This window comes from Phalacrocorax carbo, chromosome 1, assembly GCF_963921805.1.
Source record: "Phalacrocorax carbo chromosome 1, bPhaCar2.1, whole genome shotgun sequence".
NCBI lineage: Eukaryota > Metazoa > Chordata > Aves > Suliformes > Phalacrocoracidae > Phalacrocorax > Phalacrocorax carbo.
In genome coordinates, this window is record NC_087513.1 from 153,271,287 (window position 1) to 153,293,291 (window position 22,005).

Genomic DNA, 22,005 nt, shown 5'->3' on the forward strand with positions numbered 1-22,005 from the left:
CTGCTTCTTGCTCATGGGAAAGTTAGCTAACCTCCGTCCACCAGTTCAAAAAGATCTCTGATGTTGATTAAACATGTATAAACAGAGCTAAAAGAAAAAAAGGAAACATGCATATTTCATTCAAAAATATGTTGGAACAAATGCGTTAAAGAACAGAAATTAGCAACCAACATGAGCATCCAGCTACATAGTTGATTGATAGTCACCGTAGCCTGGGTTAAGCAATTTTCACTAAATAAAACATTAGGTCCTAAACTAGGCATTAAGTTTCACGCTGACTCAAGTTCAAGTTCTATCAAGCAGACCTGTACCCTGCCTGCCTTTGGTAGGTAGCTCTAGAGATTATGGGCCTATTTCCTGCTAACAGTTCATGCAATTAAGCCTTAAGCTCAAGATTTAGAGAAATGGAGAAACGTCAAGGCTTTAGGGATTTACCAATGCTGGCAAGACCTTGTAAGGCAGTGTTTTGAAGGTATAAACATAAACAAAAGCATGCACTTGAAACTGTACCCTCAAATGTGTATGCAAAAGGGTATGTACTCTTGTGTCCGAAAGCACAGTTTAGCTTCACACTCTCAAACACTTTTTTATGGTAACACTCTTCTTTTCCTGCCTTTTGTAGCCACCAGCAAGCTGTTCTCCACTATTACCTTGACTAGCCCCAGAAGAAACAAAAATTAAATCTGAAAGTACCATACCAGAATTGAGTACAGTGTTGAAATAATCAAGGGTGCCTTCCTGTCCATGCATAATAATGCTTACTAGCACCATCAGTATTCTGCATCTAAATCTGCTGCAATTATAAATACCTCCCTCAAATACTTCTCCTCTGAGGGCAGCTCCTCTTCCTGGAAGTTTCCAGAGATTTAACCTTGGCCTATGAAGCAATATGAAATTTTGAAGCATCTTTCTTTGGTACTTCATATATGTCCTAGTGCCGAATGTGCCAACACTTCTGAAGAGACACGATCAAATTTACTCCCAAAGCTTTGTATATGCCAAACACTGGAGAGCAAATGGGACATTTTTCAAACCATTTCTGTCTGGGGAAGGCAAGAACAAGAAGAGAGCGATGAGCAAGAGCAGGCCACTGCAAGGCACGTAAGTTCTGTGAATTTCTGTATTGTGTGATCACCGAGTGGGGTTTCTTCTGGTGGTGGGTTCATGTTTGGGTGCTTGCTGAGTGGCTTCCTGGGGATGTCTGAAGGGTGTATGAACTGGCAAGGTGGTTCCTTGACCCTTACAATGGAGGAGCTTGCACAGCAGAGGAGCTTGCATCAGGTTGTATACAGAGGCTTAGGTCAGCTTGCCTTCTTGCCATGACTTCTAGGTACATCTCAGTAAGGCCAGATCTACTTTGTTGCTACTTAGCTTAACATGGGTAGAGGAGGGAAAGGGAAAAGTAATCCCACTCACCTCTCAAAGGAGAGGTTATACTAATATATTGTGAGCTCAGGATGCAGGCAGAAGCTGAGCAACAGAGCAGAGAGCAGTTTGGTGCAGAGAGAGTGCAAGGCTGCTGACGCAGGAGGCAGGTTTTGCATCTGCAAAGCCCTTGGTCTTAGCAGAAGTCCTAGGTTTGTCCTCTAGAGGCAAGAATGGCTGAGCTGGAGAGAGAGAGGTCCACAGGCAAGGCCTGCCAGGATGTGGTGGAGCAGTCCCACCTCTGTTGTGGCCACCCTTACATGACCACCATCAAAAAAACCCCTGATGTTGACTAAACAAGTATTTAGAGGACATCAGTCTGAGGGAAGGTGGATAATCATCTTGGAATGAGGGATTAAATCTCTGATAAACTCTCATCTCCATCTGATTATAATGTCTGCTTGGCATGAGGATGCTCCTGGAGCAGAGTGAATCTTCCAGAGAGGACAAAGCAGGTGATGATAGTGGGAGGTTTGATTATTTGACACAGAGACAGCTGGATTTGAAACAGCTGAGACGACTGAAAGGCCTGCTGAGTGCAAAGGTAGCAAAGCCCACGAGATGTCCACAGAGGTATTTAGTCTGGTGGAAGGGAGGAACCAGTGGTCACTATCTATGTTACACCTCTGATGAGGGAAAGTAAAGTAGGGATGTCCTAGGGGGTTAACTCAAGGCTGCTGTGTAGGAGACCGAAGTCCTTGCAAACTTCTAGGAACAACAGAAACTTGCAAAGGAGGAATGGGCTGGACTTCAGTCAAAATGGAGCAAGGCTGCTATTACTGGAAATTAAAAAGTTCACAGAGAAATACTTAAACTAGAAACGGGAAGACTGACAGCCATGATGAAGCACCTGGTTCAGACTGAATGAACTTGTGAGGGAGACATGGCTAACATGCAATACATTCCTGAAAAGGCAAGGGAGGAAATGAATAGCATAAATGCAATAAATAGGGAAGGTAAATAACACCATTTACAATGCCACTTGACTGGCGTTTGCAACAGAGAATGGGCAAAATTTGTAAGTGCTTCTACAGCAATGCTAGAGATCTAAAAAATAGGATTATGAAATTATATTACTTGGCAACAAATGACAACCCTGATATAACAGGCACCTCACACTGGTGAAAGGAGGATAATCAGTGGCATAGAGAGTTGCTAGGCTGTGTACTTTACAGGAATGATAGAAAATGAGATACAGCCAGGGCAGTGGCACGGCATGTGAAGGCTAAAACAAAGTGGAACAGAAAAAAATATACTGAGGGCAAAGGGGAAATTAGGGAATCCTTGTGGGTAGAAATAACAGAAAGGTAGGACTTGATTTGTATTTAGGACTTCCCCGTTAAAGACACAGATCATTAAATACTCAGTGAAATTGGAGAAGCTGCAAAACTAGGTCAGGTCGCAATATTGGCAAATTCCAACTACCAATGTACTCTCAGGCACAGTGCCTCATCCAGATGCTGTCAGGGGATGAAATTTTTGGACACAGGAACTGACCGCTTCTCACTGTGGTGAGTCCTGGGACCCATCAGCAAGGATGCTGCTCTGGGTTTACTCTCAAGTGCTGAACAGGTCCGGCTTTAAGAGGTACTAGTGGGACAACTGCTTTGTAAGAGCTTTGCAATATAACTGAAGTTAATGCTGTAGTGGAATGGAGTAAGCTAAACAAATACATCACACAGATATCCAATTTCAAGAAAGGGAAATATACAAAAATCACAAAAATAATAAAAAGCTAAAAAAGCAGTCAAAAAGGCAAGAAGCCTAAGGCAACCTGGAGGCTTTTCAAAAACACTGTATTAAAAGCCTTATTAAACTATGTCACATATCAGAAAGAAAGTAAAACAGTTCAATAAAAACCCTGCATAGCTCGTAAAAAAAGCTAAGAAGCCTATTGTAGGGAAAAGATTAGGATTTTAAAAATTGCTGAAATGAACAGGAAAGCCCATAAAAACCAGATCAAGCATAAATGGCAACTAGGATGGCTAAAAAAGAATGTGAATATTCTGCAGAAGATCATCAAGCCGACAGCAAAAAGTTGTTTAAGCAAGAAGCCACCACAGGAAACAGCAGCACCAAATAATACCGAAGGCTTATGATGGGCACTTGGGGACGACAAGGCCATAGCAGAGAAACTTAGTGACTTCTTTGCATAGGTCTTTACTGCTGAAGGTGTCTGAGAGGGTCCCAAATCCAAGTTATTCTTTGAGCCAGATTAATTTCAGGTAAATATAAAGGAAGTAGTAGATAAAATAGATAAGGTAGGCGTTACTAAGTGACCAGGAGTGGGTGACATTCACCTGAGACTTCTAAAGGCACTCAAGTATGAAATTGTGGAACTGCTGGCCAAGGTGTGCAACCCATCACTACAAACTGCCACTGCATTAGTGGGCTGGTGCCAACTAAGGTTCCACATGGAAAAGAGGCTCAGGAGGAGACCCTGTGAACTGTGGGCGAGTTTGTCTGACTTTCCTGCTTGGCCAGGAAGTAGTCTACCTTAAACAATACAATAACTGAGCACAAGCATAAGCATGATAAAGCAGGCCCTAGTGACCATAATATATTTGGATTTTCAAAATGGGTTTGACAAAATACTTCACGAAAGCTTTTTAAAATAAATTTCCTTAGGGTTGGAAGAGAGGTGCTCTTATGGGCTGAAAGCTGTTAAAGGATAGGAAGAAAAGAATAGTGCTTGATGGTCTCATTTCAAAATGGAGATGCAACAGCAGTGGGTCCTTTCAGGCATGGGTGCTAGAATTGGTTTTAGTAAAGACTTCAACAGTGATCAAGAGAACGGATGGAACCATGAAACATCCACGTCTATAGATGATACTAACCTCTCTCAGGTTGTTAAAAGCCATGCTGGTGATGGGGGATGGGGAGATCTGATGATTTCCCATGCTGGGCAATCCAGAAGGACCCCACCAGACTGGACACACACACACAGAGGTTTCAGTGTTGGGGGCATCAGGAATGGTATTGAGAAGAAAACAGAAGGTGGCAATTTGCTGCTAAGTAAGACCTGGATGCACCCATAATCCTGCGTGCTGTGTACAGTTCTGGTCTCTTACAGAAGAGAGAGAAGAATAAAGGGACTATGGGTTGGAGTGCTGCCTTCAAAAGAGAGCCTAAAAAGGCTGCGACTTCCTTTTGGACAGGAGAAAGCTGAGATGGAATACAACTGAGGTTTATAAAATTAGGGAAGCAGTGAATAAGGTGAACGCAGAACTGCTCCTTCCCAAATCTTACAGTACTAGAAATAGGGTGTATTTGATGAAACCAGAGGGAGATTGGCTTAGAACAGGTCAGACAGTAATTTTATATCATTTGAGTAGTGAACTCCTTGGTGCCACTGGAGGCTGTGAAGACACAAATTTACAGCAGCTTCAAGAAAGGATGAGACAGATTCAGGGAGAAACACGGATACTGAAGGAACATATAAATAGGGTGATTTTGGATACAAGGGAAATGGACTGCAGGAAGTTGCCAGACCTCTGTGCTCGCCGTAAATAGCATCTCCTACTGCCACTGTTGGGGACAGAGTAGTGGGCTAGATGAATTCCTTGTCTAATTTGAGAAGGCACTTCTTGTATTCTTATTTTGTAAAAATAGCGTAAAACTGATTTCATGAGATATGTCAACTTACATTCACCTCATTACAACTCACATTCACAAGAGGAGCTACTGCCATTATACCAGCTTAGAAGCCAGTTAATTGTGATGCTCAAGAATTACACACTAGCAGTTAATAAAACGATTGTATTGGATTTAAACATTTCCCTAAGATATAAGAATGGAATTGACTTTAGAATATTTGTGTTGTATTTTGTTATTTTAATTATGGAGAAAAACATCTGTAGATCTAGTCCACGTGTTAAGATGTAAACGTGTATGGAAAATACTTGTAAGTAAAGATCAGACACTAGATTTCAAAACTGTATAGCACCCAAAAGCAGACAGGAATGATTATAGGTGAACTGGTAATAGCTTACCCTTGGCTATTGCATTAGTGAAAGCAATGTAACAGGTATCTGTAAAGGGGCTGCAGTCAACCCTCATGTCACCCTTGGTTAAAAAGGAGTGTTTAGGCATTCCCAAAAACTGGCCTTCATGGGGGGACATGAAGCTGTCTTTTTATTTCACAGCTTCCATTATTCCAGTCTCTTGCAAAAACAATGGCTAAATGGCTCAAGCACTGTTAGATGCTTGACTCAGACAGAAAGTACAAAGACAGATTTCAATAGAGGCATTTTCTCACTCTACAGAAAGATCAAAAAGAATTCTACTCACTTCCACTTTCTACAAAGCCTTCTAGACTGATTACAAAGTGGGGCTGATTATGAACTTCAATAGGTCAAACAGTAGGCTGTTGTACTGAAAGGAGTTATTGTTTCCTACTTAAGTGCATTAATGTTTAACAAATTTTAAAGGTGCATATATTGTACTCTGCCCAATATATGGTTTGCAAAGAACTATAAATCTCAAAATTTTAGGAATTCCAATAAAAACCTAGAGGAAAAAAGAAAGAAACCAGCGATGTTTAGTTTTGGCTTTTTTTTTTTTACTTTAGTCCAGGGTTTCCATTTCATTGAAAACAAAATTTCAATATTTCAGTACCATCTCAGTGCTTCCCTTTTCTCCTTTCCCTCTTACCCAGGCACTTGGGTACTCCTTACAGTATTTTCTCCACATGTAGCTTAGGGAGAGGATAAATCTATTGCCTTTTCTCTTTCTCTCCCTTTTCACCCTGCACCCTCCACTGAGGCTTAAATCATGGTATCTTTTAGTGTGGATTTGGACACTCCTGCACAAGCTTCGATTCTCCCTGGAACTTGGCTGAGACTTTTACCAGCTGTGAGAAGGACAGATGAGGATGAGGCTGGTCCCCAGGCTTGGTTCCTGCAGTCCCAGCTTTAAACACCTGATTAGTTGCGAGGTACAGTTAGACAGACTGCATATTCATATCCAGCTAACAGTAAATATGCACCTAGGTTTAAAGTAAGATAACTAGGCTGCAACGAAGAAGAACAAAGACTAGAATGTCATTAGACACTAGAAGATACCTGGCTTATGGGAGAAGTTCCCTTCACTCTTTTTCTCCGAAGGTGTGAACTCAAAAGCAAGTTGGGAACTTCAAGAAGATCATGTGTAGCTCAAGAAAGACTTCTCTTTAGTGAAACTTCTCCGAGCAACTGCTTGGCATTTGCTGTGAATTGCCAACGTCATTACCAGCAATGTCCTGTGATTCTATGAATGTTTGAATTAGACCTGTTTTCCTCCTGTGAATGAGGCAGAAAGTGCCTTTTGCAGGTGCCCTCATGTTCCCATGAGCAGCTCTGGTGAGAGGCGGGAGGTTGCAGGTTAGCCACTGCCTTTGCCTTACTGCAGCAGCTCCCCCACCGCCACAGCAGGCAGATGAAGCTTCTGCTGTTTCATTTTCCTGTACCCACTGGACATTGTCAAGCTGTGTCTGAGCCCAGAGAAAGTTGCAGGGCCGAGCCCAGCCAAAAAAGAGTGCAGGGAAAACTAAACACACATACCTCTTTCCATCAGACCTGCTAGGTGCATGTGCTAATTTGTGCCAGGTAGCCTTTTGTCCCTAGAAACTGCCTGTATGAAACACCATTCAACCTTCCTGCGCCTTCGTGCCTAACCTTAACAGTCCTGAACCAAAAGCAGCGTAGACAGAAGCACAGGGCTTCCAGCTGTCTTGCATCTGGAGACCTGGCACAAATCACCAAAGCCTGGCTGAATCCGAATCCTCATACATCAAGACAGACGGTGCCTTTCTACCTCTAGCACAGAGTCCCCAGAAGATAGCAGCGGGCATATTTTGTAAAAAACACCATTTTTAAAAAAAAACAAAAGCCATTGGATTAAGACAACAAATAAAGAGAAGCATTTTCACTGAAATGCTGTACCTTAAGACTGTAACTGAAGCAGCAGCAGAAAATTATGACCTTTTCTACTTTCATAGTTTGCAGCTGTATTTACCACTCCAACTAATATACTTCATTCATCAGCTTCTGACACGGATTCAGTAGCAACAGTCCAAAGAAAGTGCTTTTGATTGCCTGGTTTGGGGCGACCTGTCGCGAACAGAAGGTGACTTTTTAGGGGATGGTGGGGCAGACAGCTGGCTGTAGACCCTCGCAGCCCTGTTCCCACCTGAGTTCCAGATGCCCTGCAAGTGACAGCTCTGTTGCACCAGAGATGGAGAATCACTGCAGAAGCAGCCTCTGACAGACTGCTTCAGGCACTCTTACAAGTGCAAACACGCAATATGTCTATTGTGCATGTAATGAGTCACCTCAAACAGAAAAATGTGTGTCGTGCCAGATTCTACAGAGGTTTTGTGAAAATAAATATTCCCATTGAGGATTAGCATGAGACCAGAAGCTATGCCAAATTTGACTAGTCTCTAAAGGCCAATCTTGTTCCTTAAACCAGATGTTTAGCAGAGGTTGTGACATCTGAAGAGACCAGCAGACACAAAATACACACAGTGTATGCTGAATCAGAATGAGGTATATAATTTCAGAGCATTAAAGTACAATTTTTGAAGTGCTATAAAATTCTTTAAATCACTTTCCCCAATACTCCTTCATATCTTGCACAATTAACCAGAGCAGCAAAATATAATTCACATTTTATAACATCCTCCTTTTCTCTTACTTAGTGTCTATTTAAAGGGAGGCCAGTGTGATTAGTTACTGGGGTTACTTACTTCCCTGAGATAAACCATAGTGAGAGTGGCGAGTGAGTACATAAAATCTGCCCTTATCTCCCAATCTAGATACTAGGCAACTCACAGGGAGCTTCTCATCAGTGGCACCTGACTGATTCTCTGCTTCGGTAATTTAAGATTTACATAATTTAACATCAGCTTTTCTAAGGTATGCAATTAATTTTGTTCAGCTGCCTCTTTTCTCTGGCAGGCTTGGCAACTTGAAATCAAGGGTTATTCAGTCAATAAGGAACACGAAAAATATTTCAGCCACAAAAGTTGGTAATTTTTCGACAGATCCCTATTTTCACCAACTCTAGCAGAGAACAAGTTCACCCATGCTTTGCTTTCGGAACCAAAAAAAAATGACACTGAAAAAAGACATAGTAGCATCATACTTGAAGCCATTCCATACAGCATCAGTTTTTGACTTCCAGTGCCCCTGCAGGGAAATGGCATGAGGCACTCGCCAAACCTCATGGGCTGGATGATGTGGGTAAGGCAGTAACAGCTGGAGGGAGCTCCACCAGGAGCGGTGTCTTGGGGGAGGGCTTGTTTGTCCTCAGCTTCATCGGTTTGACATTAGGTTATTGTAATGGAAAGCAGACCGTGAGCAGATCATGGTCAGGGGATGGTAGTATAACCATTACAGTCCTCATGGCACGGTAATTCCAGGATCATCTGACTTCCATGGAGACACTGGGACTTCTGCTGTAAACAAGAGTGTTCCTTGCCTCCCACCTACACTGTGACTTTCCTACCACCTCTTCCTTCACTCAGACGTGGAGTCAAGCTTGAGGAATGCAATGGGAATGGGAACTGTCAGCCTGCTGTGTGGAGGAAGGACAGAGAACTAAAAAATCTTAAGAGGTTTGTGATAGCAGAAAGAGCATATGACCTGCCACATCTCTTGCCTGACCTATTCTTAGAGATGGGTGGATGGAAGAGGCTGAGTCACCGTCTCAGCTGCAGAAGACCAAGCTGTACAGGAGAAGCCTGCCAGCCAGGGCTCCAAGCCATACAGGATAGGAACTGCCCTATTTCACGGAGCTCTTTGCGGCAGGTGGCTAATCCCCTCCACCCCATCTCCCTTCCTCTGCCTCATTCCTCACTACTCCCCAAAACAAAGAATAGACTATCAGCAACAACCTAACACTAGAAGTCCCAAGCTGTTCCCTTCCAGCAGCGATTTCAGGTTTTGCAGGCTGGGATCCCTTCTGCTTTAATGGAAATCACACTCATGAAGTATCTTTTCATCAGATACCAGTTCATTATAAAGACTTCAGGAACATTACTGAGTGATTTTGTCCATATTCTTTTAGCACTGTCCCACAATCCATTGATGCTCTAGCACACAGTGTCCCTAAAATTCTGATCCAATAAGCAAATCATGGCTGTCAGGTCCCTTGGCCCTGATCTTTGGGAGAAGAACATGCTATATTTCGTAACAAAGTATTTCTTCAAATCTAGAAGCTCTTGAGGAAGTAAGATGAAACAACAATAACTTTTCCCTGAAAAAGAATAATTGTTTGAATACTCTTAGCAGTATCCAGCTAGAGCAAACAACATTGAACTGGTTACCATCAAGAACGTTTTATAGGAAAAAATGTTACTCACACGGCTTCCTTTTTCAGGGAAACACTGACATCCTCCACTGCAGTCTCTTCCTCCACATGGTCCCGTGTAAGTCTTTCCACCCTGCAAACCAGAACGCACATAAAACGAATTGTTAGATGGTATGAACCACAATACCTGGCACAGCACAATCAGCTTCGATCAGCAGACTCGCTGGGAACTTGCCCAAGCAAAAAACAGGATCAGATCTATGGCTTCCAGTTGAATCTTCTTTAATCTGTGCAGCCATGAGTGGCTTTCCAGTTCTTGGAGATCAGCATCAAGAAATTTAATGTTACTCTATTAACTTCCCTCCACATTTTCAAAACATTGCAGCTCCATGCTGAGCAGTATCTCACGCATCTCTTTGACACATGCAACAGATATCGTATCACAGAAGCGCAGCTGCTTGGATTCTTCAGGGACATACACTAAGTCCTAGGTCACAATGCAGCACATCCTTCTATGCGTGCTCTAAATCATTGCTGTATTTTAAAATATTTATGGGTGGACATAAAGGAAGACATAGGTATCATGTTCAAAATCATAAGCCAAACTCTTGCCCCCTCCTCTTCAATGGCTGCCTATTCTGGAGGCACCTAAAACTTGCAAGCAATCAACCACTGTGACCTAGAAGTCAGACCTAGATTAAGTAGATAGCTGCAGTTACATCTCCCCTGCCTGTCCAGAACAACCTTGGCCTGGGCCACAAATACATGGATCACAAAATATGGACCACTCCATGGAAATCCTTGGATGGACTTCAACAGGCAGGCGAGCTCAGATTACACCTAGCACACACTGCCTGCACGAAATGCAGCAGCCACAATCACTCTTGTTCAGAAATCTGAACGGCAGAGATGCTGTGCATGCTGTGGTGCGACTTTTAAACTGTAACTTAATAATTAGGGATACTGTGAAGACCAGCCTGCGGCTCACCTAAGCCCAGGGTTTTGAACCCCTGAAAGTGCCCCAGCAGGCTAGTAAGTAATCTGGGAATGGAGGAAGGGATTTCTTGTGGCTACTTCTGAACTTGGTTTGCCCCACAGCGAGTAATTAATAAAGCCAGAAGAAAAAGAGAGAGGACTGAAGTCTAGTGGCTACAGGAAGGATGACTTGGAGCCACAGCCCTTCATTCAGGGCAGCTGCTGATCTTCACATCCACGGCTCCTTAGATAAAACCTCAAGGCACCCCAGCTGTAGGGTACAGAGTCAGGCTCCATGTTACTTTCTCCCCTCCTGGCTGGAAAAACCCTGCTGAATCCTTCATTGCACTGTGGCAGGGAAAAGGGTCCCTTCACTCTTCCAGCTCCCTTCATAGCTTGAGCATGTCATCTCTTGGAAGTGGGATGACGTGTATAAACAAGCCTCCAAAACAAGATGGGTGCTCTGAACTGCTATGCTATTGCTTAAAAAGGCAGTAATGCTGCTGTTCCTGCCACAAGTCCTGACTCAAGGAACTAAAACACAGAGAGGGACCAACACTGCCATGCTTAGCATTTTTCATGTAGCTCTAAGCAATCCCCTACTCAACACCTGGGGTTGTTGGGTCCCATTTCTCAGGTATCCACTTCTGCCATTACACCACTGAGAACCTGAAAATGCAGCTCCAGGCTTTGGGTTCCTCCCTAGGAGCCAAACGAATTGAAGGTGTGGAGCAGGTGCCAGGCATTGCTTAAGTCCTCCTTTGGTTATACTTGTACAACAGACTCTTGGGGCAAGCAGTAATACAAAGCTCCCAAAACAAGTTCTTATGCTTGTCATGAGAGGGTTCATGTCTGTATTGTAACTGTTTTTATATATTACAACACTTTTGTTTCAGCTTTCTATTTAATTCTCACATTTAATTAAACCGGTAGGCTTTTCATACTGATAAAACAGCTCCACAGAACTGAAACCATGCCCCCAGCTATTTAAAGGTTAGGTGTTTGATTCAGGAAATTATTTCACGGATGTAACAGTGCTCCACGTCATGTTACAAACTCTGCTTTATGTTTAGGCTATTGTTTAGAGGAAATAATAAACCAAGACAGTTTTATAAACTCCAGCAGCTTGCTCAGGTTGTCCATCTTTTAGTTAAATATTTGGATGGTTACAAACACACTATCTCCATGGTTTTTTCTTATTAAGCTATTTGCAGATGAAATGTGCATCTCTGGCTCAGTATTCTTCATTTCACAGAGTATCCTCCTCAGTCCTTACCTGGAAATTAAGAATAGCTCTATTCATATTTATGGATGCCATGCAGATATACAGCCTGTTTGAGCATATTCCTCTGCAAGATGCAGGTCTTCATTAAGGAGCAGTGTACTAATATAAGAATCAACTCTGAATTTTAGAGAGCTGTTTTGGTTGGGGCTGTAACTAACAGTATATCCCATCCTAAAAGTGACAGACTGACAGATACAGTAATTTTATCATGCAAATTTTCGATTATGCCTACTGAGAAAACAACAAGGAGAACAATAAGTTTGTTTCTTTCTTAATTAGCAGAGTGTCTCTAAATTTGGTAAACTGTTGCGAAGGAGAAAACAGAGTATGAATCAGAACTATGGCAAGATATTTATGCACTTGTAAAAAAAAAAAAAGGAGGCTGGTAACACTTTTTTGACTGGAAGAAGTTCAAGGTCTATTGTTTGTGTACTATCCACCATCCAACATTTTAATTTGCACGCTATAACAATACCAGCAGCTAATGTGGGGACACAATTGTTTTCTTCCACAATTTTAGGAAGCTTTTTTTTTTTAATTTCTCATTTTATGTCCTTTTATGCACATAGATTCTTCAGATAATGAAAAGTCAGGAATGCTTCTCCAAAGGTAGGGAACAGAAAGGGAAAACATTTGACACCAGCATTAATATATCTCTCTGGATTGTCCTTATTGCCTAATTTCCACTTCTTCACTTTTTGACTGCTAGTGGGATGACTCTGGAGCTTTTAGTCACATGTAACATTTTCTACTTCATTTTCTACGAATGTTTATTATTTCTTGAAGGCAGATCATTGCACTGTCATTTAATCTGACATTACTGGGAAGTTACATTATAAAACATTATGGTTTAAAAGTTCTTTAATGTTGAAAAATAAATCTGTTAAGGAGCCTTGTAAAACTTTGTCAAAAACAATTATACACATGGGCACACAGCTGAGATGAAGGGAAATCAAATGGACATGCATTAGTCAATAATTAAAATGCAAAAAGCCTAGTTTAAAATTTAGCAATACACAATGTAGATTTGAAGTACCACAAGTACTTATTTCCTGAGGAAAACAGATTTCTGGGGACATTACACCAATGGTGACAACCTAATGCCATTGTTTTGATAGGACACAGGTGCCTGAAATACCTTTTTGGTCAGTGGGGAGAACAATCAGTCCTAGGATACAATTCACTCCATCCCAATACTGGCATCTAAACTGATCAACTGTGGCTCTCCCAGAAAGCACCTTTTCGCCAATAAGGTGAGTGGAGACAACTAGTTACATGCAGACATCCACCCCCAGCATAAGTCTAAGGACAGGGAGATGAATCTCCCGATTGGCTCAATATGCAGTTAAATGGTTAAAAGTGTGTATGCTGCAGAATGGTGTTCTAGGATTTGTGCAACCAACCTGGAAGACTGGCAATAGCTGCCAATTCTGAAGTTGTTTGCTGAAAAAAAGCCTTCAATTCCAGGTCTTGCTCATGTTTTGGATAATCCCAAATTCCACTCCAAAACGTCCAGAGCCTCGGCAGAGTCTAGCAGTGGGGTTTATATAATCAAAGATTTCTGTGATATAGGCACTGACTTCCTATTATAGACCATCAATAGAACCTCATCAGATCTATTTCAGACATCTGAGATAAATCTCATCCTAGAAGGGTGAGTGGATTAGAAAGGTAGCCTAGGGGAACTAGCTGAGATGTGTCTACAGCACAGGTGTCCAGTTTCAGGTGAGATGAATCTTACGCTAAGTATCCAAATCTCATCCTCAAGGCTAGCTGTGGCCTCTGATGGGAACACAAAGTGTGAGGAAAACTAGTTAAGAGCAGACATATGGCACAAACACAAAAAGGGTTACACCACTGCACGGGTATGCAAGCTGTCTGTGCATAAGGTGAGGTACCGCTGAATTAGAATTAGGTTCAGGAGTCAAGGCTAAAGTATGATAACTCTGTCCAAAAATGTGTAATATAAATGAAATGTAACCAACATGAACCACAGAGTGAGAAGGCAGCCTCTGGAGGCAAAGCTGTCTCAATAAGCCCACTGGAAAGGTAAAATTGCCTAGGTAATAGTGTCAGAAACACCAACTTTTGAGTATAACAAAATTGGGACCGATAAGGAAAAAGTAACTAGGGGTAGGTTGTTTATTTGAGAGGAGTATAGGTAGAGAAAAGAAGGTGCAAGGGTGCTAAAAAAGTGGAAAGATAAAAAAGAGGAATAGGGTATCCAATTAGGTGAAGAACAAAAGCAGTGAGGATATGCTAAGATCAAGACCGGGGACACCTGCAGGCAGCGGTGATGCTGACCTGCGGGCACAAGCCCACTGGGAGCCCCCTTGGGAGAGCCTACAGGTTTCTCCATCAGGCATGTCCCTGAAAGACTTGCTGTGGGAAGGTGGTGTGAGAAGGGATAAACTTGTAAGGAAGGATAGGCTTATATCTGAGTACCAGTTGCAGGAGGAAAGGCAATAAAATTGCAAATAAATAGCCCTTTCGGGCAATATGTAGGATTTCTTTATAGTAATGTTGTATGAATACTAATATTAACAATAAGCAATAGAATTGTAACTCAGTGTTTCTTGATTCTTATATGCATTACTAGTAACAGTGGCGTGTTACTTAGCCAATTTAAGCATTATTAGGTTCTCAGTGGGGTATTCTTTAACCAGCAAACATCATAAGTTATGTCTGACATCTCCAGTCTAAAGGGGGAGAGTTGGATTTGCCCCCTCTACAAAGCTTCCACTTCATCCTGGAGGCACCAAAACTCTCTGTCCATCTCCTCCTCCTGCTGGCAGGGGGGCAGTTTTGCTTCTGGTCACACATACAAGTATGTGCTGCCCCAGCCACCTGGGTTCCAGCAGACCTGCTCTGGGATCTCAAAACCGGGCAGAAAGTACCACACATGAAGGGTTGGAGCCAGACCCCCAGGTTGGAGCCAGACCCCCAACTCTATGGGCAAGTGGCACAGATCCACCTAGGTCCACAGGGTTCAGACAGAGGCATCTCTAGTGCAGACTTACCTTGCAGAGACCAGGACAGAGCAGTCCAGAACAGATTAATATCTGCAATTCACTCTCTGCCCTCTTTTATTTACCAGCTTAGATATCTCCACAGGGGCCCACATGAGTATGTCTAGCTCATGGAGCCTGACCTACTGGAAAATGTGGTTACAGCTCCTTTATTTTTAAAATAGAGCTGGAAAAGATGATGCGGTAGAGGACAACTGAGCTGAGCAGCTTTACTCTGCCCCATTCATTGCAAGCAACAGCACAGCGGCCAGCACAGTCTCTTAGGAAATGGAAGACCTAATTGCGGCTCTCTGACGGAGGATATCAACCACGCATCTGACCCTGGGAAAGCTTTAACCAGCAGGCTGTGAACTAGCCTCGAATGGATGGAGAAAGGGAATGAGGAAAGCAATAAACGGGCCTTCTCCAACTCTCCTTTTAATATTGTCGGGTGACTATGCTGGAATGAATATAAGATTGGTGGTTCAAGGAATGGGAACTCTACTTAAACAGAAGCAGGCGAAAACATGCAAGGAATTGCCATCTATGTTTGTAAAGCTTGTATATTTGCATAGTGTAAACACCTCTTCATGTTTACGTATTTGAAATAGCAAGCATAAAATGTGGGTGTCCCAACACAAAATCATCTTGGCCCTCTTGGTTTCTCATAATTTTTCTGTCCCAAAACAATATTACTTAATGTTAGTACATCTTCAGCCAACAAAAGACAACTTTTCTTCCAGGAATTCATAGAGTTCTGCTTCTGACTTAAATACAATTTCTTTCAGCCCAACTCTTAAAGAAACCAGAAACATATATGGAGCTCTCTTTAAACTTTTCTTCACAATAATGATTTATTTATTACTAATCTTAGCCACGCTTGTGTAATCATTATCTCTGCATGCCCATTCAAGTACCTTCACTTCAAGGGTTGGTATTCGGACAAAGAACAAAGGCAAGCAGAGGACAGACCTCAAAGTACAGTTCTATGAGTACAGAAAGACCAGGAAATATATGCCATTTCCTTACATGCAGCTCAAAAAAAATCACGGAAATTATAACAAAAATATTGCAACCTGGAATCAAAAGACTCTGCGCACTGACATTTTCTTTGATAAAGTTTTATGTTGCAGTTGTGCATTAACCTCTGTCCTGACAAGACCCATTCTGTTCTCTCCATCAATCGCAGTGGCCCCTCCTAGCCAGCTAAGTTTCACCAAGAGAGGTTTTAGAAGGTCTGGGAGCTTGCTGAAAAGCTGAGCTACAACGGGGGGTGGTGACATATCGCACATTCCTGCAGTGTGGCAACCAGGAGCACATTTGGATGCTTCACATGAGACTTCAGCCTGGAGGTCCAGAGGGGATTCCTGGCCTGCCTGTGAGGCAGCCCTCCAAGTCACTGCCAGGGAGACCAGACCGGCCCACACCTCCAGTATGGACCCCTGATTCCATGTTTGACCTTCAGCTGTTGAAACTCATGTTAATTTCAAATTTGGTTTATAAGGCCCTGACTTAGAAACATTAATTTTCTGCTTCCTCTGAAAGAAAGGAGAAAAAAATAAAGTAGGAGTATGATGGGGTACTCCTGCTGTTGATGAACCAGACAGAGAGGAACTTCATCGGTTTCAAATGTAACCGCACAGTTGTATTTGCTCAAAACCAGCATTTTACTCCTTGAAGAGCCAAAAACATTTGTTGCCTGGATGCCAAACCTATTTCTCTAGAAACATCTATAAACAACCATTCAAAACAAATATGGAGAACACTGTCAGCGGGGGAAGCCTGGATTGCCCAGCATCAGGCTTGGTCTGGAAAACGCTCTGTCCCCAGAGCTCCGATGCCAAGGAAGGAGCCAGCCATCTGAAAGCGCCTGCTTGCAATCCAGTAGCGACTAGTGCACTGGACAGTAAGACCACTGTGAAGACCTTAATTGGCGAGGGAAAGGGAGAGAGAAATTGGCATATTCAGAGAGGAAGGAAAAGATGTGGGTGTGGATCCTCTCTCCAACTGCTCTGAGAATTATTTCCCTAAGAAATAATTCTTTCTTTCATATTTGAATGTGAGCCAGAACCTTTTCTAGACTGGATGCATGGCAACTGGAATAATTTAGTGCGTGACCTCAATATCTTATGAATGTTTACACTTCCCACCAAAAGTAGGGGGAGCCATGTATTTACACATCCTTCAGTAAGAAAAAAACCTGGAGGAAGAATCTGTTCCCAGGAGGAACATGAAGAGACTTACCCCTAGCCACGTTAAGAAAAAGCTGGTCTCTTGACAACTGCCTAATGCAGTCTTCCCGATGCAATGAGAATAGCAATGCTTGTGGCAATCAGTTGCGAGTTATTGATTGGTGCAGAGTTTCAAATGCTGCCTCTCTCTTATGATGGAGTGGATAGAAAAGGAGTGGATAGAAAAAACTGGGAGGTAGGTCACCAAGCAAGCAAGAAGCCTGCTTTGATTCTGTGTCTTGACGGGTATGGGAACGTCAACAGAGGAGGAGTATCCAAAAGCAGCACTGCTCCCAGGGACTGGGATGCCTGTGCTCGATGTTTGGGGTGAGGGAAGGACGGTCAAGAGAATACAAAGTCTCTGATGCTGAGAAGACCCCAGCAGATGGAAACTTGTGCGTCTCAGCAAGTATGGAAACATGAATTCTGTACCTCTCAGAAGTTAAGCTATAAAAGGCTGTCCCTTACAGGCTGGCTTGTGGCTCTTACAGTTGGACTTGTTATCTTAAAAGTCTTTTTCCAACCTAAACAGTTCTATTATTCTGTGATTCTTTATTATATGAACTTTCTGACATGCGACCTTGATTTGACAGCTGCATAATTTCATTTCAAATTCAAACTTCACATCTCCACATGTTTGCTTTATTTGTGGTACTATTTACCATCCCCTCTTCAAATGAAAAAGTTCTCTTGTCGCAGTCTCAAGACACTGCCTTGTAACAACTGCAGAAGCCAGACATGATACAGTGTGAACCTACTCTTCACATTTTCATAAAAGCATTTCTAATTTTGTGGCTTTCATCCAAACACATATTTACCCAGCAAACCAGATGGAATCCAGAAGGGGCTGCTGTGATATAGTAGGCATTAAAAAAAAAAAAAGTAAGGTCTTTAAGAGGCTCAGGCAGAGAGTATATCTTAAAAGCTGTCTAAATATACAGTACAGATACTTGAATAACTTTCCAGGGGTCTTGTGCACTCACCAAACATGAGGTTATTTGCAAACAACTCACTTCTGAGCAAGCAGAATATGCTATGACACAGTTTTTGTCAAGAAGTCAGTGAATGGCAGTCTGATATTTTACAGGTAATGAAGTTGGATTCAGCTGCATTTTGCCTTTTTTGCCCTCACAGAGATGATTATATGTTATCTGAAGAAAGAAACCAGAATATAAGATGGGAAAATCCAGTTAAAACATTTTAAAATGTCTAACAATAAAAACCAGTTGCTACTATAGAAAAAATTATCACCTCTGCTTATTTTTGAAGAATCTGTAATGCCATGGGAAAGGGAATCCTAAAAAGCAGCTGTGCATGAATGTGCTCCAGCTCTCAGGAGCTAATGAAGGAGGGATAAGATGCAGAGGGCTTTTCCTAGAACTAAATTGCATCTAGCGGAAGAAGAACAATGTCCTCTGGCACTTCCCTATTTGAGACACGTGACTTAGTTGCCTAAAGGAATGATAATTTTTGTCTTAATCATCAACTAGGGCTTGAGCATATGCTAGCAAGAGAGAGGTGAGGCTGCAGGCAAACTAAGGTCTTTAAAGATTGTGCAGCCATGGTTGAAAATATCTCTTACATCCTCAAAGGGGCAAATGTTACATGGTCATCAGCTGACCCCTATGGCCCACAATGATTACAGAAGGACAATGAAAGTGTTGCTCATGAGCACTCCATTTTCAGTTTTACCAACTTAAGAATCAGGTTTGCTTGCAGGAAGCTTCCCCCCCCCCCCCCCCCCCCCCCCCCAGTATGAGCCTAGTGAGAGTTTGAAGCTGGAAATGTATGGAAATGTATTAATAAAGGTAAATAAAAGTATATATATTAATTATTACTATTAGTTAAGGTAAGCCCATTGGCTTCCCTGATTATAACAAGAACTTGTACACCTTGTGAATATGTAGATGCCTGAATTTAGGTGACTTCATATCAACTGACTCTTTGTTCAAACAGGAATTTATAGCTACATCTGAAAGAAAGGTGGAAGATGCAGAAGTAGCTGAAGGAAAATCTGGATTGGCAACTTAAAATGAGTTTCGGTATCTTGTTAAACTGGCTTCCATCTTTGTAAATGCATGCTTTTAGAGATGCGTATTATTTTAGCCTAGTATCTTTTCCTATGAGGCTACAGACTCTCCTCTAGCACCCAACATAGCATTCCTCATCTCCAAGGATGGTGGTCTTTAGAGTAAGAGTGCTGGGACATCCTAACATGATCCCTTATTCCCAGCACCCCATCCCTAGAAATTAAATTCATTTCCACAGAAGCTATTTGATGGTTTTAAAAAGTAGTATTGCAGGTGGCAGAAGAAGTGTTTTCTAGTTATCAGTGATGAAGAAAGTACTCTGACTTGGCAAAGTAGACGTAATCACTTGTTAGGGAGTCTGTGATGACAAGCTATGCTGAAAGGCACAGTTAAACAATCTTTTAATTTTTATTCTATTATTTTATTTTATGCAAACCACTGTGGATTTCGTATTTGATCTGTACAAGTGAAAAGGCTTATGCAAGGCACAAGTTAGTGGACAGCGTTATCACCTCATACGTGGGGGTTGGACTGGACGACCTCTAAAGGTCCCTTCCAACCCAAACTATTCCATGATTCTATTCTATGTGCAGTTACACTGCACAGTGGTTCAAAAATATTTTCCATAAAGGAATGAGGGTAAAGACACTGTCAGCCCTTAGTCTGAATTTGGCTTTTGTTCAATATCTTATATTACTGGAATAAATACCCATTCCCATCCCTAAGAACAGAAAGGCATTTGTTCACATACTAGTAGCATAATAATGAAACCCAGCATCCACTCATTAAAGTAGCAATTTCTATATTTAACTACTTTTAGTTTCCGAAGTCTAGTCAGTTTTAGTTCTGGAAAGACATCCAAATAGTGATATCATTAGCTTCAAACAATAGAAAGTCTGGATACTATTCTATATATGGAGATTTTTTTTTAGTCTATTTATAAACCACGCCAGTTATTTGACCTGTCTAGTTTACTCACCTACGTAAATTGGCAGACTCAGGAAACTTGCTTAAGAACATATTATTCTTAGTGATCGGTAAACCTTAAAAGTTGCTAAAATATACTTCAGATACGCATCCAGGTTTTCTGAAAACTCATCTGCATCTATTGCACTACGGACAAACCAACCTGCCAGTGTAGGAAAGATTTCGGTTTTGAACCAGCAGCAATGCAATTGCATTAGCCTTGCTCGTGGGGAAGGCACTGACAGAAACCAGCCATACAGACATTTGCATGGCTGTATCGTCTATATTTGTTCAGTGCAGTGCAACAGTGCCAGGGTTTCCCGAAATGTAAGCATAACCACTGATATTTTATCCCAGTTTCATGTTTTCTATAATTACTTAAAAATGCTTGGTTGTGTATGAACTGCATTTATAAATTGAATTAGTTAGTTAGTTTTCCTCTGAAGAATAGCTGTTCGCAGCCATAACCTGTTGATCTGGTTCTTATGCATTCAGAGATCCTGGGGGGGGTGTTATTTTTTCCCTTGGGAGGGGTGAGGTTGGTGACAGTTTTTAAAGGCCTTTTATTAATCCTGTTGTGCCCACAGAATCAAATATAGCAGAGAAAGAAAGAGAGCCAAGTTTAAGTTCTTCTTGCAGAATTATTTACTAAATTGCAATTAGAAATATATACCAAGAACTGGAAATATGGAGCTATCACTGATAGCATGAGTTGAAAGGAATGGATTTGCACAGGTTTATTGGTGTTGGCACAGACTGACTGACACGGCTTTTATCATACATGCTGATGGGTAAGTCTAGTCCAGTAGCCCTGGCTCAGTTTTCAGGGTTGGCTATTAGACAAATGTCTGTACTTTTTCAGTCATTTGGAAGTATTAAATATGGAAATTTGCTATGCAATTTTTCAGAACTGCTTCTCGGGACTGGACTGGTATTTCCTTAAAAGTAAGAAGAATGGATAAGAGGTTTGCAAACTGGAAAAAGAACTGCATTTGATGATGGAAGTGTTTACTGCTGACTGCTTGGTCAGATGCAACACCCACCATTTCCTTTCTATTTCAGTCAAGAAAAAGCCCATGGGAACTAGCTTTCTTACTGACCCATTTCACTTTAAAGTTTAGATTTCAAAACTTAACCTCCCCCTTGAGCCTTCTCCTCTCTGCTCCCCACTGATCAGTGTTGCCACTGGTAAAAGCCTTGGGTAAAGCAGATTGTTATAGGGAGTATACCAGATAAAGAAGATATATTAGAGGATCTGACATATCAGAACTATGTACAGACCTCTGTGAAATTTCTGTTATTTGCAATGGGGTCAAGGCAGGTAATCTAAAATATGGTAGAGGTGTTTAGAAAAAAGATCAGTCCCTTCTTTGTGGATACAAAAACTGATAGGCAACTATTAGTGATAATCTCCTTTCTCACCCATATACTTTTGATTAGCAAAATGCCTTAATATATTTTCTCATAAAAGAAGGGGCCTGCAAGACCTCCTTTTTAATTTTGTTTTGCAAATAAGATGTCCCAATGCACATAAGAAACACCTGAAAAAGTCAAACAGTAGAAGCATTATAATTCCTGCTCATAAAACTTACACGATATATTCCAATTCCCACTTCTACCAAAAAGCTGTTTCAGTTACTTACCTACTCTGGAGACAAAATCTATAGCTCAATATTATGCTTATTTTGTGTATTTGTATCTGCAGATGTCAAACTGAAACCTGGCATGGCCAAATAACATTCTCCTGGATACTAAAAAGTAAGTAACAGTTTCTTCTTTGGATTTTTTTTTCA

The 22,005-nt window shown here is 41.7% G+C and overlaps 1 protein-coding gene across 2 annotated transcripts in view; it reads right to left on the reverse strand.

The window, feature by feature from the left end:
* The window catches only part of COL4A2 (collagen type IV alpha 2 chain), a 149,174-nt gene that overhangs the window by 96,941 nt on the left and 30,228 nt on the right, over window positions 1-22,005 (reverse strand). For both annotated transcript variants that reach the window (XM_064440380.1, XM_064440388.1), the window contains exon 4: window positions 9,770-9,850. In XM_064440380.1, the coding sequence (XP_064296450.1) occupies window positions 9,770-9,850 (81 nt within the window). The remainder of the gene's footprint in view (window positions 1-9,769; window positions 9,851-22,005) is intronic.